Source organism: Labrus mixtus, chromosome 16 (assembly GCF_963584025.1).
Source record: "Labrus mixtus chromosome 16, fLabMix1.1, whole genome shotgun sequence".
Classification (NCBI taxonomy): domain Eukaryota; kingdom Metazoa; phylum Chordata; class Actinopteri; order Labriformes; family Labridae; genus Labrus; species Labrus mixtus.
Window position 1 is genome coordinate 8,623,311 of NC_083627.1, and position 16,590 is coordinate 8,639,900.

The 16,590-nt window shown below is 42.5% G+C and overlaps 2 protein-coding genes across 4 annotated transcripts in view; one reads left to right on the forward strand and one right to left on the reverse strand.

Annotated features, from left to right (window-relative positions):
* umad1 (UBAP1-MVB12-associated (UMA) domain containing 1) overlaps positions 1-16,590 on the reverse strand; it is a 177,867-nt gene that overhangs the window by 5,602 nt on the left and 155,675 nt on the right. The window contains exons 1-2 of one of the 3 annotated variants that reach the window (XM_061059166.1): positions 5,398-5,636; positions 4,359-4,450 (exon numbers count right to left, since the gene is read on the reverse strand). In XM_061059166.1, the coding sequence (XP_060915149.1) occupies positions 4,359-4,440 (82 nt within the window). In that variant the 5' untranslated portion in view covers positions 4,441-4,450; positions 5,398-5,636. Of the gene's footprint in view, positions 1-4,358; positions 4,451-5,397; positions 5,637-16,590 lie in introns of those variants that run through there. The other 2 variants (XM_061059165.1, XM_061059167.1) reach the window with 2 other exon arrangements.
* Positions 6,191-8,065, forward strand: rpa3 (replication protein A3). The gene is made up of 4 exons (XM_061060223.1): positions 6,191-6,345; positions 6,436-6,510; positions 7,623-7,734; positions 7,850-8,065. Exons 1-4 carry the CDS (start codon positions 6,247-6,249, stop codon positions 7,930-7,932), a joined length of 369 nt encoding a protein of 122 aa, XP_060916206.1. The 5' UTR covers positions 6,191-6,246; the 3' UTR covers positions 7,933-8,065.

Sequence of the window (16,590 nt, forward strand, 5' to 3'; positions counted from 1 at the left end):
GACCTAAAAAAGCCTCTGCATGTTTCTAATAAGCTCCACGAGCAGAAACGTGCTCAAACTAGGATCAATATTGGAGATGCTTTTGAAAAATGGAGAGAGGTTAGAACACAGAAAGGTTTACAGACCGATGCAGAGCTGGATAAACACTGAAGCTTCAGTGTCCACCACATGGCGACCTGAGAGAGCATCGACTCTAGAGAGGAGGGGGCGGGGGGGAGACAGCTCTGTACAATGTTTAGAATTTGGACTGCAGTACCCATTTTAAACACTAGGGGGTCGGAGTTGCAGTTTAATTTCAAATCGAAAGATGTCACACTGAAGAAGTCTGTTTTCTCCCACGCATAGATTTTCTTTTCCCTGTTTGTATCCTCTTATGTTTACAACTTTGGGGATATTGTCGTTTCTTATATTTTCTGACCTTTTTTCACAAACATTTTTCACCCATTAAGAAGGTTTACAGGTTAATAACGAGGAGAATGTTTTGTTGTAGCCTCAGTTTGACCCTCTAAAGCATCTCAGTGTTCCAAACACAAAGAGGTAACCTGATCAGTCATAAGTTGCTTAGCGGTACATAAATCCACAAAAGCTTTTATAAGAGATTTTTTGTTGGTTATGCAGAACTATGAGGAAACTCTCAGATTTACGACCGCAGCCAGACAAAACAAAAGATGTAAAGTCGTCACTCTGGCTCTACGGGTTCTGTAACCACACGTCTGTGTTTTCTCTTTATTCTGATGTCTTGCAGATCAAACTTTTCATTTTTATTTGAGTGAGATTTGTTTGCTATAGTGAAGGCTGCACACAGTTTTCCAAAAGTTCAGGGTTACCTTAAAGGGCATTAACATTTTCGCAGATTTTGGGGGTCTAAATGACCCTAAAGGTTTTTGGAAATGCTGGGGGGAGGGGCTACTTATTCAAATATGTCCACTATGGTTGATGAGCATGTTCATACCAGTGTAGAAAAAAAGAGCTTCAGATGTACCAGGAAACTGAATTAAAATGTGCTGGACTGAGAGTTATTTTTAGCTCATGTCTCTTCCTATTTTAAGGTTTTACGCTCCCAGCAGGCTGCAGACAATGAGCCAGTTCATTAGAGCTTCCTCGACAAGCGGCCCAAAAACACTGAGTGAGTACAGAGACTGATGGGAGAACATGAGAGTGAAAATCTGTTGTCCCTCTCTTTCTCTCCAGAGTGAAACGGAGTGTTTCCACAGAGTGAAATCATTCCCACTGACGTCACCGTCTCTCTGTGTCTCCACAGCATCGTCCCCGCTGAAAGACGAGAGCTTCCTCGGGGGGTCAACCCAAGCGGCAACCTCCCCGTGTGGAAAAAAAAAACTGAAGCCGACGCAGAAGTGCAAAATCCTGCAGTTCACCAAGTGTCTTCTTGAGGCGGGCTGCAGAAGCACCGAATGTCACATGCACACCACATTCAAAAAAGCCGTTTGTACAGCAGAAACTAACATGTTTACAAACAGGTCTGATTAGCTCATGTCTCGACCAGCACACACTGTACGGGGGGTGAATTTTTTTAGTCACATTTGTGTGAGTTGTGGAGACATCATTGGAGCATCAAAAGGATGAAAATTTAGTTTGCAACACAAGCGAAGGTGAAGACAAAAGAATGTAAGCTGACTCAACCCTCAGTTCTTTCAGCTCCTAAAATTTGACCTTGATTTTTTTTTTTTGTTTAAACCTTGTTTCTTAGATATCTCATGATACGTTTTGAAATCGATTGGAAAATAACTCTCTTTAAGTCTTCCTTCACGTGATAGGGTTCTTCCTGCATAACCACAGACACACAGACACACACACACACACACACACACACACACACACACACACACACACACACACACACACACACACACACACACACACACACACACACACACACACACACACACACACACACACACACACACACACACACACACACACACACACACACACACACACACACACACACACACACACACACACACACACACACACACACACACACACACACACACACAGAGAGAGAAGAGGGGAACATTTTTATGGCAGAAGTGAACCAAAAGGCTGGACCTGCTGAGACTCCGCAGCCTGAAGCTCGCTCCGGCCTGCCTTCAAACGGTCAAGAGCTCTGCACCCGTCATCTCGTCCTGCGTGAGACTTTCAGCTCAGCTCTGGACATCTGCTCTGTTCAGTCCAAATATACCGAAGACTGCAGGAGTTAAAGGGAAGATCCGCTATTTCTTAGCTTTGTGGCTAACACGTCTTCATGAAAATGTTATCCTCGCAGGCAAGTGCACACAACCAAAGTATGTCCACCAAATGTTCTTTTTAATCACTGACAGGATCAGATTGTTGTTCAGATTGTCTGACAACAGGTGGCTTCATTATTTTGGTACCATTCCCAATTTTTTGACGGTGGACACGCCGATAAATGGGAACTGAACGGGACCGCTTGGTGGAAACGGGGCTAGAAAGAGCTCTCAGGTTACGATGCAGCCACTACAGTCTGTTCTCCTGCTGCTGGTTGGAGAAACTCAAAAGACTTTTCCTACCTATTAGTCACCAAGACCTCCAAATGTGTAAAAATAGTGCCGGGGTCTAAAAATACCAATATTCCAGGTAAAACGACCAAACTTCATTAAAGGAACAAATGCACTTTTAAACACCTCAGAGCGTCTTCCAGCTCTAATGAAAACCTCAGGTGATCATATCTGACCGAGCTATATTTGGAAGTCGTGTCACCATGATCTTTCTTTGACTTTATTGAAGCCATGTAACCAGCACGTTGCTGATTCTAAGGCTACCTTTGATAAGATGACTGGACGGTGAGCAGGAGGTTTAGAGTGAACGTCTGTGAGCTCAGTGTGCCGCCTCGGTCTGAAAAAAAAAAAAAAAAAAAAAAAAAAAAAAAAAAAAAAGAAGCGTGGCCTCGACTGTTGTTCTCCTCTGCCAAAAATAACACGCAGCTCCTGACCATCTGTGTCTTTTATACCAGCTCAACAATTACACCCACGAGGAAGAAGAATGCTGCACTTATCTGGGAGATGATGAAGTACAGTCATGTTTAATTTAGGACAAGCCTCGATTCATGTGAGCTTGTTGTGTTTTTAGGTTCAAACAGATGGCTTGGATATAAAGCGGGAGAATGTACAATCACTGCTGGGCATCTATAAATACTGAATCTAAATAAGTATACATTCTTCTTCAGGGTTAGTTAGAGGTACGTCAGTGTGAACTACAGAATTAGATAAAAGCCTTACAACTGGGGCGCCAGTGGCCTAGTGGTTAGTTTGCACGCCTCATGTACAGACACTGTACTATTAAAATCCGGCCTGTGGCTCATTTCCCCACTCTTACTCTCTCCCTGATTTCTGACTCCATCCACTGTCTGATCTCTCATAAAAAGCCACTTCTTATTGCACTTTTTTGTTTAGAAGGTGAAACTCTAAAGCCGTTTTCACATATACGCACTCCTGAAAATATCCTGATCATTTCAGGAGGACAGCGCTGAATATTCTCCCTACCTGGCTGTTCACATATACTCCACACAGCGGGAGACTATCCCTGTCAGACGGTGAATTCTCCTGATCATATCCTGCTGCGTTCTCACATCAGCCCACTGTGACTTGCTGCGGAAAACATACTCGGGGTCTGGCAGGAGAAACTCCGGGTGAAGTCTGAGCGAAAAATTGAGCTGTTTGCGTTCACATATACACCCCCTCCGGAGTTTTTCAGGAGATTTCTGCAAGTGTGAACGCCTTTTATGTTTCAGGAAAGAGACAACGGGCCATGTTATATATCTCTTTAGAAATTATTACATGTACATATATGAATTAAGATCTTTATATCCACTCCGCTGAGGGGGCCATCAGATTCAAGTGAGTTTGTTTTCAATCCCGAAAAAAATAAAAGATGATTCAATGTCTGCAACACAAAGCAACACCCTCTGAAACGTGTGTGATATGATCACGAGACAGGGATGACAACTGAGAAACGTCGTAATATAACCTTCCAGGAAATGTAGCGCAAAACCTATGCGCTTATGTGTTGCTTGCGGTTTTTGACCTTGCCATCAATCCCTTTTCATGTAATACAGCTTTGATAAAGGAACACCACCCCAAACAGCTTTTAAATTCTGTCACTTCAACATTATTCCCTGTGTAAAGCCATCATTAGGTACAAAATATTCTACCTGCAAAAGTTCTTGGAACATAAGGAGTGAATCTTTAAACGATGTTTTTTTAGACTTTTCAAAATGGTTTACATCATTTTAACATCCCTTTTCTTTATCATGACAAAAACAGTTTTTACTTGATGCTGGTAAAAAATAAAACTGACAGATGTTGTGTGTTTCTCACCAATCATGACGAAGCCTCCATCTACTTCCTTCTCAGTCGTTGGCTTCTTTGAGTCCTTACGGAGTCCAAGAAAGCTGAACATGATGATTGCCCTGTGCGGAGAAAATCAAATATGAAATCATTGAAGAAAACTGAGCATGATGATTGCCCTGTGCGGAGAAAATCAAAGGTAGAGCTAAAAATAATTGTCAGCTGCCAGGAAGTGAAGTGTTAGAAAAGATAAGAATGTAAAGTTCAAAAGCTTACAGGCACAAATACTCGTCTTTCTTAGGCAAAGAAAAATAATTGTTAGAGATTGGGAAAGATACAAATCTAATGTCGGTATCAGGTCCGATATTGATGGTATTTACGTATCGGTTATCGGACTGAAGACGCCGATACGTCACTGATCAAGAAACATCATTGGGCACTTTGATCTTTCTCAACTCCTACAGTCTTCTCGCTTTTAAGACTTTCAGACTGAACCGCCACTGAAGTATCCACAAATCGTCTCCATGACGACATTTAGAGGAGATGGAACAGCTCCTTCTATTTGATCAAAAGTACAAATGAAAGATTTATTTTGAAAATGTTGACAGGTGTTGCTGCTTCCTGTTTGTATGTGCAGCCAGAACAAAGTTTAAAATAATACATCTCTCTCAATCTCTTGGAATTATTTTAATTTTAATCTCTTTCAGTGAGGAACGCAATGCCGGGTTAACTACAGCTTTGGGGAGACTTACACATAATACCAACAACAACAACAACAATAAAACTATTAACAATAATACAAAGTATCAGTACTTATGTATCGGATCGGTGCATCTGTAACTGTAATGAAATGAAAGCATGTGTTGTAATATTGGTCATGTTTCAAAAACATTTTGAAGTGATTCATTTTTATTATCTTCATCATCTTAACCCGGATGTCACCGCAGTGCAACATATATCACATGTAGTTTTATGTTTATTACACCTTTGTGAGCATTTAATCTTCTCTTTCTTTACAACACTTAACAACAAAAAGCTAAATGCCTCAGAAATTAAAAACGTGTCTTACTGTCGTTGTGCTTCGTCCTGAAGTTCAACATAAAGAAGTGAAGTCAGTTCATGGTCTCAAACTATCGAGGAAAGCGAGTTAGCCTACGTTAGTTCGGTTAAAGTTCAGCTCCACTACGAGTTAGTTTCGCTAAACTAATTTTAAACCACAATTTATAACCTCATTAGTCTTCCAAGTGTACTTCCTCTCCGTCCAATATCATCCGTGTTTATTCTGTTATGATGATGACGTCACGCGTCGCCCCATAAGCGGCGTTCGTGCAGAAACTTTAAATGTCAACTAAAGTTCCCACCAGAAGTTTATTTCCAAAAAATGATTATTTAAGCGATGTGGCGATGTCCAGCAATGTTTGGACGAGTGATGCAACAACATCATGATTTATATTTGAAAGAACGGGGGATAATGAACCGCACAATAAACTTAAAGACAGAATAAAATAAAAGGGGTCTATTCTAGGAGTAAAACGGCGTAAATCATGTTCAGTTTTTTTTATTCATAAATTATGATCCGATTAATCATTATCGAGTGTGTTTATCGCTATTAGTTTGCTGTATTTCTTAAGACTTACATTTTAAATTAAACGCTGTCAACAACGGAACTAATTAATGATGTTTTCGGGGAATATAATGTTGGCGCACAACGGATGTGTCGTTGTAAGAATTCGATGCGTTCGATTTGAACCCCGCGGGGTGCCGTAGTTCAAAGACCCTCATCAGTTTGAATGTAACAGTAGACACTCCGCCCGCGCGGGCTGCCGTGTTACACAAAAACAGCGAACTCGACATTTTCCCGCGCGCGCTATCGCTTTGTACCCGGGTCCAGAAACGCGAAAAACATCAAACCGTGAAGATGGCAGGAATACTGGACGTCCCGAAAACGAGGATTAACTGCTCCATGCTGTCACAGAACATCAGCAAGCCGGTCTGCTTCGTTGGACGCGTGGAGAAGGTGCGTTTTTAGTTTGTAGTTCGCGTCAGTTTACAGGAGCATGGCGCACTTAAGATCCTCTGTAATTAACCCCAAAGTGTTTCTATTCAGGTGCATCCGACAGGAAAGACGTTCACCATGTCTGATGGAGACGGACAGATCGCAACAGTTGAACTAAACGAACCCGTGAGTGACTTTTACGATCTATTTAATCAGATGACAAACACAACTGAAAGAAACCAGGTTACTTAAACGCAACTCTTTTGACATAGATCAGAGCACCTATTTTTTTTAAGTTCCTTGAAGAACTATATATTGTGATTCCCAGAAATATTGTCATAATTTAAGGTTAAATCATAAACAGCTTGATGTAAAAAAAAATAATGTGCTGTTCTCCCACAGTGCAGTTCGCTTGATCGGACGCTAGAGGGCGCCATTGCTTTTGCTGTATATTCTATTGAGGGCAACATTTATGTGAATGTTTTCCTCGTTGGAGGGCAACGTTGCTGTGACTGATAATTATGTGTACCCTGGAAAGATTGTAAATGAAAATATAATCCGTTTTCATCGAGGTACGGCAGGTGTTTTTATTTATAAAACACATTTAAACAACAAGTTAAGTCAAAGTGCTTGAAACACGATATCTCAACAAAGGCAATAAGAAACACAGAGGAGATTAAATATGAAAATGTTTTATTAAGAATCCAAAAGAAATACAGAACTATGACATTAAAATACAAATAACCTCAAACGTGTTATCTGCTCTGAGCACCTTTCACTAATGCTCTTATCTTCCCGACGGGCACAGAAGTCACCAACTCAACTTGCCTGATTAACATTGGTTCTGTGTCTTGCACCGACCATAAGGCGGCCTGGAAACCCCACACACGGGCGCTGTGGTGTTAAAATCCACCCACAGTCGTCATAGTTCAACACCACACCAGTTTGTTATCGAGAATTGTGATTGGTCTGTCAAGACTAGTGGGCGATTACTAGAATCCGGTGCTCTGAAGTCTTACTGTCTGGACGGACACAGATTGACCTGCTGGTCTCGACCAATCAAAATGGGTTCTGTTTAACAATCCTCCTCAGAACGTCTTGGCGAGGCTCACAGTTTGAGGACTGTAGCCTGTGTACATCGTCTTTTTTGTGTAATTTTCCATTTTTTTATATCTGGGTGTAAAAGTCTGTAAGATATAAGAAAACTGCTTGGCTGATTTTATTTCTAAGGCTTGAATCGAAGGCGGGGGTTAGCAAAAGAACTTTAAAATCCAGCATTGATTATGTTTTTCCTGCAGCTGGATGAGGAGATGAGCGGCGTTGTGGAGGTGATCGGTATGGTGTCAAACAAAGGCGTGATAATGGCCTCCACGTACAACATGCTGCGGGAGGACAAAGGCATCACATTCGGTACGTCTTCATCTTATTAGTTACATCAGCTTTAAAAACACAGCAGCGTCCATCCATTGTAAATCTCAACTCAATCTTCTGTCCTCCCACCCCCCCCCCCCCCCCCCCCCTTCAGATTTAGAGCTGTATAATGAAGCTCTGAAGCTCATCCATGATTTCCCCCAGCACTACCCGTTCCAAGTGGCTGCAAGTGGATGAATCTCACCCTGTCCGCTGTGTTATCTCTTCAGTCTGTTTTTGTTTTGTTGTGAGTAAAGTAAGATGTGTACAGAAGATAATTTGTTATATCAAGTCAGTTTTGTCAATAAAATGTCAACGAGTTTGAACTCAATGAAGTGGAAATCTTCCTTTTTTTTTTTTTTTACCGAAACTAATAAAGTGGAGAGTTTTGAATAATAGAAGTAAAGTGTACTCTAACAGAACCAACAACATGACTGACAAGAAGACTCAACAAGCTGATATAAATGAAGGCTGGGTCAGTTTCAGGCAGATGTAGGGACTCACTGAGGATTGAGGTTCTGAGACACGTGCCAAAGAAAGGACAGTGGTAGTCATGACGTCATGGCAGGCCAGAGAAGTAGCTGCAGTGGACTGCCCTGCAGGACTCAGAGGTTCAGGAGATCCTTTGTCCCCACAGCCAGTAGTCTTTATAACACACAGGCCGATGGTGGCAGCCCATCCATCCATGCATAAAAAAGGCCTGAATTTGTAATAAGTAAAAAATAAGTGTCTTGAAATGAGACTTCTTCATCTAAATTTGTGCATTTCTGATTTTTCTTACGATATTAAAGAAGCAAATGTCTCATATTCCTGAATGATGGTCGTTATGTAACGTGTGTTTCCCTCCGAGCCCTGAGCTGAAGTCCATGTTGACAGGGTTTTTAATTTGCCGGTTCCTCCTCCAACACAATGATAAACGCCAACATGTTCACATCTGTGACATTAAGAGTAATCAGGAGGATATGATGTCAGTAAAAGCTGTCTTTATGAGCCGAGCCATGTACACATGAGTATATCATGATGGAGGGGGCGTGCTGACGGTGTCACCGGCTGTATGAGAGCAGAGTTGATCCGGTCACAGAGGCTCTGATGAGGGGCGAGGGAGCTGTAGCCTGGAGGGAGGCAGCTGCCGTGTTGCAGCAAGTCGAGACGCTGTTGTTGATGTAGCAGCATCTGCTCCATCTGCCTACACACACACACACACACACACACACACACACACACACACACACACACACACACACACACACACACACACACACACACACACACACACACACACACACACACACACACACACACACACACACACACACACACACACACACACTATTACTCCACCTAACTCACCGTCTCAGTGAAACAGCTTCATTATTTGAAAAGGTTGCTGTCACTTCCTGCAGAAACATTCACTCATTCTCAAAGGTTTAAGCTGTTTTTAATTATTAAGAGCTCGTCGTCATAACCTCTGCGCTTATTTAGATTGTCTGAAAAGGTATTTGTTATTTCCCACAAGGTTCATTTACTTCATTTTCTTAAGCCTTTTTGTCTTTTAAGATTTTCATACAACAATAAACAATTGTAACAGATTTCATTCCTGGTTTAAAGATTTATTTTTGGGGCTTTTCGTTTCCTTTATTGGAGCGATTGGAAAGTTGATAGAGACAGAAATCAGGGACAGAGAGTGAGTGGGAAAGGTCGGATTTGAACCTGAGTGGCCCGCTTGGAGGATTATAGTCTCCGTACATGGGGCGGGGGCACACTAACCACTGCCCCACCAGCGAGTGACTTAATGCATAGAAGTGAAAATTTCAGGTGCAAACTTTGCAATGTATTATTTTAAATCAAGCAAGTTTGCCTTCTTAAAGATGGAGTCAGTAGCTTAACCCTAAAAATGAAACATAGACTTATACTAAAGTAATGCCGCTCAGTCATCACATCTGGGCCTCCATACATGTGTGGTGGTCACCGTGTCTGCAGAGACCCTGACCTCTAAATGGATTTTGTTCTTTTGTTTCTTTTTGGTTGACTCAGGACTTTTTTTCTGGCTGTGGAGCGGATATGGTGTCCCCCAGCCAATGACAGCACACAGGTGAGTTTAGGAGTGGGTACAATTCAGCGATTATGGAGCACGTGGATATGACGGCAAAAAAAGAGAAAAATTAAACACCAAAACGCTAAAGCTCATTCCAAAACAATGGTGAACCTTCGTTTGGCTTTTCCAACCACCACGCTGAGTTTCTTTTGGACACACGGGTGCTAAACACTGGATGGACGACATGTCTCTATCGCTCTCCGCTGTACAAAATTGAAGGCAAATTACTCCCGTGAAGGGTGCTGGTGACAACATTTGGAGCTTGGAAATGTGTAAAATTCGCGTTCGTTGTTTCAACTCAGAAGTTTGGACACGGTCATGGATTCTTGAAGGGGAACTGAAACCATGAAGAGAAATTCTTGAGTGAATTTTCGAGCTCTACAGGCGGAGTGAGACACGTTTCATTGCAGGTTTTTACAGACTCACTCTCCTCAAAGTGTCAAATAAAAGTGATCCTCTTGATCATGTTGGTGGGTCCACGTTAAATGGAGCAATTTTCATTTCTGTAACATAACAGTTATCTTCAAGAAACTCACCATCCCACTCATCTCTCTCTCTCTGTGTCTCTGTTTGACCTGTCACAGAGTGCAAGTCATCATCAGTCATAATAATGTATGTTTCCCTCTACAGGTGGTCCATCGGAGGACTCTTTTTACTTTCTTTGGCGGTCTGGATGTTTATGATGTCATTCTGCACAGCTAGTTAACCCTGACATGACCACAGTAACTGCCAGACTGGGCTGTGGATCTTGTAAAACTCACTGTCTTTAACCCATTACCATACCTCCACAGGTTACAAGTTCACATTCTGCATACCAAAGGTGGACACTGTTATGTTTTATCCCGAAGTTGCCCCCGAATGCAGCAGCTCGTCGTGATGCAATGTGAGCCAACATGTCTCAGAGGAACCTCCGCACATCCATCACATGCCTCTCAGAGCCCCTGAGCACGGCGCTGCGTTTGGACCCGGGCCGCATGAAGCTGTCAGAGTCTGAAGTGCCACAGGGAGCACGGCAGGTTCAAGACGACTTCATACCTGCAAGCTCCTCCTGTAAGCACTCTAAAACTGTCTCCGCAGTCCAGTCCAGCAGCAGACATACCACAGGATGTGACAGTTTGAAGTTACGTTAAAAACTCAAACTCAACTCTTTCAAAGAGTAACGCGGAGTAAAATGTTTGCGTTCTAGGTTCGCTTCAGTAGATTTCTTTCAGCCTGCAGTTATGAAACTGGTTGTTATGGCTGCAACCAAACGATCTCTGCAGGGATGTTTTCTGTAATGTTGTCAGACACTTAGAGGCTGTGATCCTAGAATATAAAAGATTTGGCCCAGTTTTATGAATAATGGAATCTCCCTCCGAATGCCTGAAATGAGAAAATAAGCTATTTAAATACTTATGAGAGTCCGTATCTGTTTCACAATGAACTCATTACACTGGTGCCACACTGCATGCAGCCGGTGCCCTCTTAATTCTTCCCGCCCCTCAGACCGCCTGAGTCCACCCCTGCTTCTGACAACTCTGACGACTTCAGCTCACACTGCCAGTCTGTCTCCGAAAGTATCAGAGTAAAGTCCTTGATTAATTTCTGGATTACGGCGTACATGTGGGAGCTGTGCTTCTGTTGGTGTAGCACGGGCTTCGGCTCTGCTTGTGTCCAGAAGTGTCTGGACGTGCAGACGTGCTGTTTAAAGCCTGTTGGACTTATGAAAAAATGTTGACCTGCGGCAGGAAGCGCCCTGTAAGCTGCCAGTCTGGTATTGGCGGTGTTGCCGCCTGGCTGTGTTGTTTTACACAGAGCTGTCTGCAGACAGTGTGCCACAGCAAACATCACCAACGGTCTCTTCCCATACAGCATGGGTAGCAGTCGGGGATGGTGTACAGAAACACAAATATACAGTAACCCTGCTCCATGCAGTATATATAAATTAAATATTTTATAAACAAACCTCTAAAACGTTTTTGCCCTAGTGTGATATCTAGAGAAACTCATGTACAATGAGTGAAAAAAAGATCAATGTACAAATTATTTTATATACGTGAAAAGTGCTGCATTCAGGTCCAGCCTTTTTGGGCTGCTAACAAATGCAAACAGGAAGTACATTTTTGCAAGAAAAAACAATCTCTCCATTTCATATTGCATTGTGTTTATTTGTCACTTTCAGGTTATAAAGTTATCACAGAAAAGAAAGTTCTACATCTTGTGTTGAACATGACAGCTGAGCAGGGGTGTCAGAAAGATTTCCTGGCCTCGTGAAAAGACACAGGTCACATTGGGGCCTTCAAACACAGCCTCAGCCAGCGCTGGTGATATTTCAATAACCACGCCGCCATTAAGCATTCAGTAAAGGTAGTCTACATTTTCCTCCTTCAATACTTTGCAAAACCGCACGCTGGAAAATTATACAATATGTTCTTTTTGAAGGAGCGAGATGTAACTCTGACACGTAGCATTTAAAATGGGTACTGCAACCCCTCCTCCCTAGAGTCGATGCACACGCGGTTTACCACATCTGAACCAGTTCTCTTGCCCGCTTCCATCGCTGCAACACCTGTTGGTTTGACCTGATAACTGGTCTCATATCTGGCAAACCGAGGGGCGTCCAAAACAGCCGTGTGAGGGTACCTTAAAACCGCCCACCTTCTCTGGTCCAAACAAATCCAGAGCATTCAGGACCAGAATCTAAAGTTAGAAGGAGGACATACTGGCTGCTGCATTGTTGTCAGAGAAGCCAGCACTTCAACAGAGCATGTTTCCTTAATGTCTGATCATATAGTAAGGTCACTTTATCATTTCAGTCAGTAGATATCTTACAGATTGGACCTTAAATGATTGACACTTTCGAAAGGTAGTAAAGCTATTAAAAAAAAAACTCCTGCACACTGTATTAATTGTGATATACATTTGCGACATTTCGGGAACAGCAGTTACAGTTATATAATCACTAATTGGTTGACTTGTCCCCATTGTTACCACTGTCAATCTAAAGATGGCACACTCTGGAGTATACTCTGCTTTCTTGTCTTTTTTATTTTGTTTCATTTTCCATCATTTTCCAGGAAGTTACTGTCAAGGTTTGAAGCCCGCTAAGTGTGCAAGAGGTCACTTTGGAGCAGACTGATTTGCTCTATAAGGCGAGTCTATGGAGGAATGTTTTCAGGAGCTTCCGGGTAATTTTCATTGAATGATTGGTAACTTTTCACAGAAGGAGCAGCAGCTTGTGTCAGACATATCGATGATTTATGTTTGGAATCGGGCATGAGGCCTCACCGCAGCCTGTCTGTGTGAATTATGGGAGCAGCTAATGGAAGTTTCTCACATCTCGGGTTGCCACTCAGCAGACGACTCCATAAAGATTAGCGTTGAAAACATTCTTAGTACTCTTCTTTTTTTTTATCTCCCCCCACCCTGAATGAACCAAATGTCAGTGAAACTCCAGACGCTGGCTTACTTCTTCCTCCACGTTCTGTCTTCTTCACCCTGTAAGTCATTTTTAGTATTCGTTTTGTTTTGTAGTTTTGACCTTTTCTTCTCTGTTGCACAACTTAACACGGATCATATCTGAGGATCATATCTCATTTTTACAGTTTAGGTGGAGAGCGTCCAGCAGGAGGAGATTATTAGTCAGCAAGTTTGACAAAAAGTGGTTATCGCAGCAAAGGTGAAATAATGCTTAAGGAAAAAATACTGTTTTAAAAGTCAAGAACTTAAAGTAGCTTGAGTCAGTATTTTACATCAACAGTGGATGAAATTTGAAGGACAAAAAGCTTCAGAGTGACTGTATCTTAAACTATTGAACTAGTAAGGTAGCCTAACGGTGTGTTTGAATCGTAGACGGTGTATTAAGATGGACAGAGCAGCAGCCACCAGGCAGTGAAGCCAAAAGATTTAGAGCTCCCCCTGCTGACTGGCTGCAGTATAGGTCATGGGTCAAACTGTAAAATTAAATCAGATACATTTGTTTCAAACTCTGTGTTTGATGCTATAAAACGGTAAAAAATGCAGCTCCTGTGGCGCTGTGTGCAACGGGTTAGCAGAGTACAGCAGAAATGGCGAGAGAAAACTTAATGGACACCAACACAAGAGTCATTGAATTTCCATAACCCTGAAGGTCTGCTTCAAACCAACGCACAAATCTGTTCTGCTGGTGACTGAACCCATCGGAGGGATTTTTCACTATTTTATCTGTAAGCTAAACGTGTGTTTTTCGCTAGCGGATGTGGCGTGACGTCAGTAGCAAGCAGTCCCTACTGTGCAGACTCTGCTTGCAAATTCTCAATTTCTCAGATTTTATGTCAGAGATTTTATGGAGGAGGCTGAGGCACACTACAATAATCTAATTTTAGATACATGTTTCTGGTTTTACTGATGAATTTGCTGTCACTTTTGCTGCCTTCACCCGCACCCTCGGACGAATCGTACATCCCAAGTTGTGTAGTCGTAACGACAACACACACGTATTCAAGTGCTCTGGTCCGAAAAAATCAACATATGCACGTTAGAAGTAAGGTTGATTTTACGTGGCTGATGTTTAATTACCAAAAGCAAGTAGCACTGAGCTCCTTTGTGCTTCAGCTGCAGATTATATTAAATAAATAATATTATAATTAACTTGTTGTATTTTCTTAAATAGCTAGCTTTATTGCTAAAATTAGGCTTGTTAGCATATCAATCAATCAATCAATCAATCAACTTTTATTTGTATAGCGTCAACTCATAACAAGTGTTATCTCGAGACACTTTACAAGAAGCAGGTAAAATACCTTACTCATTGTCTGTTAACATTACAAAAGAGCAGGTAAAAAGACCTTACTCATTGTTATGTTACAAAAAGCAGGTAAAAGACCTTACTTATTGCTATGTTACAAAGATCCGGCCTATCCATCATGAGCACTTTAGCAAAGCAGCAAAAGTTACAGTGGTAAGAAAAAACTGCCTTATTAAAAGGCAGAAATCTTCGGCCGGATCCCCGGCTCATGACGAAACAGTCTTCACAGGCCTAGACTGCGCCGGGCTTGGAAAGGGATAGAGGGAGAGATGGGATAAGATGCAGGAAGAGGGATAGAGAGCAAGGGGGTGGGGGGAGGTAGACCGTCCATCAGCAATCCAGTGGGGAGGGGAGGGGGTGTGGGGGGTTGTTCTGGCAGGCCGCCAACCCACGATCCGGTGGGGAGGGGGTAGTGGTGGGGTGGGGGTTGTTCTGGCAAGCCGTCAACCGACGATCTTGAGGAGCCTAGGAGAGCTCAAGAGCTCCCAGGAAAGTAGGTGGTTAGTGACTGAGATTTATAGATAGATACATGCAGTAATATGATGTACTGTATATGCAGAGAGAGAGAGAGAGAGAGAGAGAGAGAGAGAGAGGAGCTCAAGGTGCCAGTTCCCCCGGTAGTCTAAGCCTATAGCAGCATAACTAAGAGCTGGTCTACACCAGCACCAGCCCTAACTATAAGATTTATCAAAAAGGAAAGTTTTAAGTCTAATCTTAAAAATACAGACTGTGTCTGCCTCCCGGACCCCGGCTGGAAGGCGGTTCCAGAGGAGAGGAGCCCGATAACTGAAGGCTTTACCCCCCATAGTACACTTGGAGACTGTAGGTACCACCAGCAGGCCTGCACTCCGGGACCGCAACGCTCTCAAGGGACAGTACGGCACTAGTAGCTCCTTAAGATAAGATGGTGCCTGGCCATTTAGAGCTTTGTAGGTGAGAAGAAGGATCTTGAATTCTATTCTAGACTAGCCAGTGCAGAGAAGCCAGGACAGGAGTAATGTGGTCCCATTTCCTGGTTCTGGTCAGTACACGAGCTGCAGCATTCTGGACCCGTTGAAGAGTCTTTAGAGATTTGCCAGAGCACCCTGACAAAAGAGAGTTACAATAATCCAGTCTGGAGGTAACAAATGCATGAACTAGTTTTTCTGCATCACTTTGCGACAGGATATTCCTGATCTTGGATATATTACGAAGGTGAAAGTAGGCTGTTCTTGAAACTTGACTGATGTGAGAGCTAAAAGACATATCTTGATCAAAAATAACTCCTAGATTCCTAACAGTGGTGCTAGATGCCAGGCTGATGTCATTAAGGACAGTCACATCACTAGAAAAAGTCTCTTTGAGGTTCTTAGGGCCTAGCACAATAACTTCAGTCTTGTCTGAGTTAAGTAGCAAAAAATTTCTGGTCATCCAGGTCCTAACGTCCTTAAGGCATGTTTCTAGCTGACATAACTGACTGGTACCATCGGGCTTCATTGATACATAAAGCTGAGTATCATCTGCATAACAATGAAACTGTATGGAGTGTTTCCTCATAATATTTCCCAGAGGAAGCATATATAATGTAAAAAGAATTGGTCCAAGCACTGAACCTTGTGGGACTCCATGGCAAACTTTAGTGTGCATAGAGGACTCATCATTAACATGTACAAACTGAGATCGGTCTGATAAGTAGGATTCAAACCAACTTAAAGCAGTCCCTGTAATTCCAAGCAAATGCTCTAGTCTGTACAACAGGATCCGATGGTCAATGGTGTCAAAAGCAGCACTAAGATCTAACAAGACGAGCACAGACAGAAGTCCCCTGTCTGAGGCTAGAAGTAGATCGTTTGTAACTCTAACTAGTGCAGTCTCAGTGCTATGGTGGACTCTAAATCCTGACTGGAACTCTTCAAATAAACTGTTGTCATGGAGAAAGTCACACAGCTGTTTAGCTACCACCTTCTCCAGGATCTTCGAGATAAAAGGAAGGTTGGATATAGGTCTGTAGTTAGCC

Bases quoted from the DNA above. Each gene is read 5' to 3' on its own strand.
- rpa3 (XM_061060223.1), top strand. From the start codon at position 6,247: ATGGCAGGAATACTGGACGTCCCGAAAACGAGGATTAACTGCTCCATG. The intron at 6,511-7,622 runs GTGAGTGACTTT...TTTTTCCTGCAG, and splicing joins CAGTTGAACTAAACGAACCC to CTGGATGAGGAGATGAGCGG. The intron at 7,735-7,849 runs GTACGTCTTCAT...CCCCCCCTTCAG, and splicing joins GGACAAAGGCATCACATTCG to ATTTAGAGCTGTATAATGAA.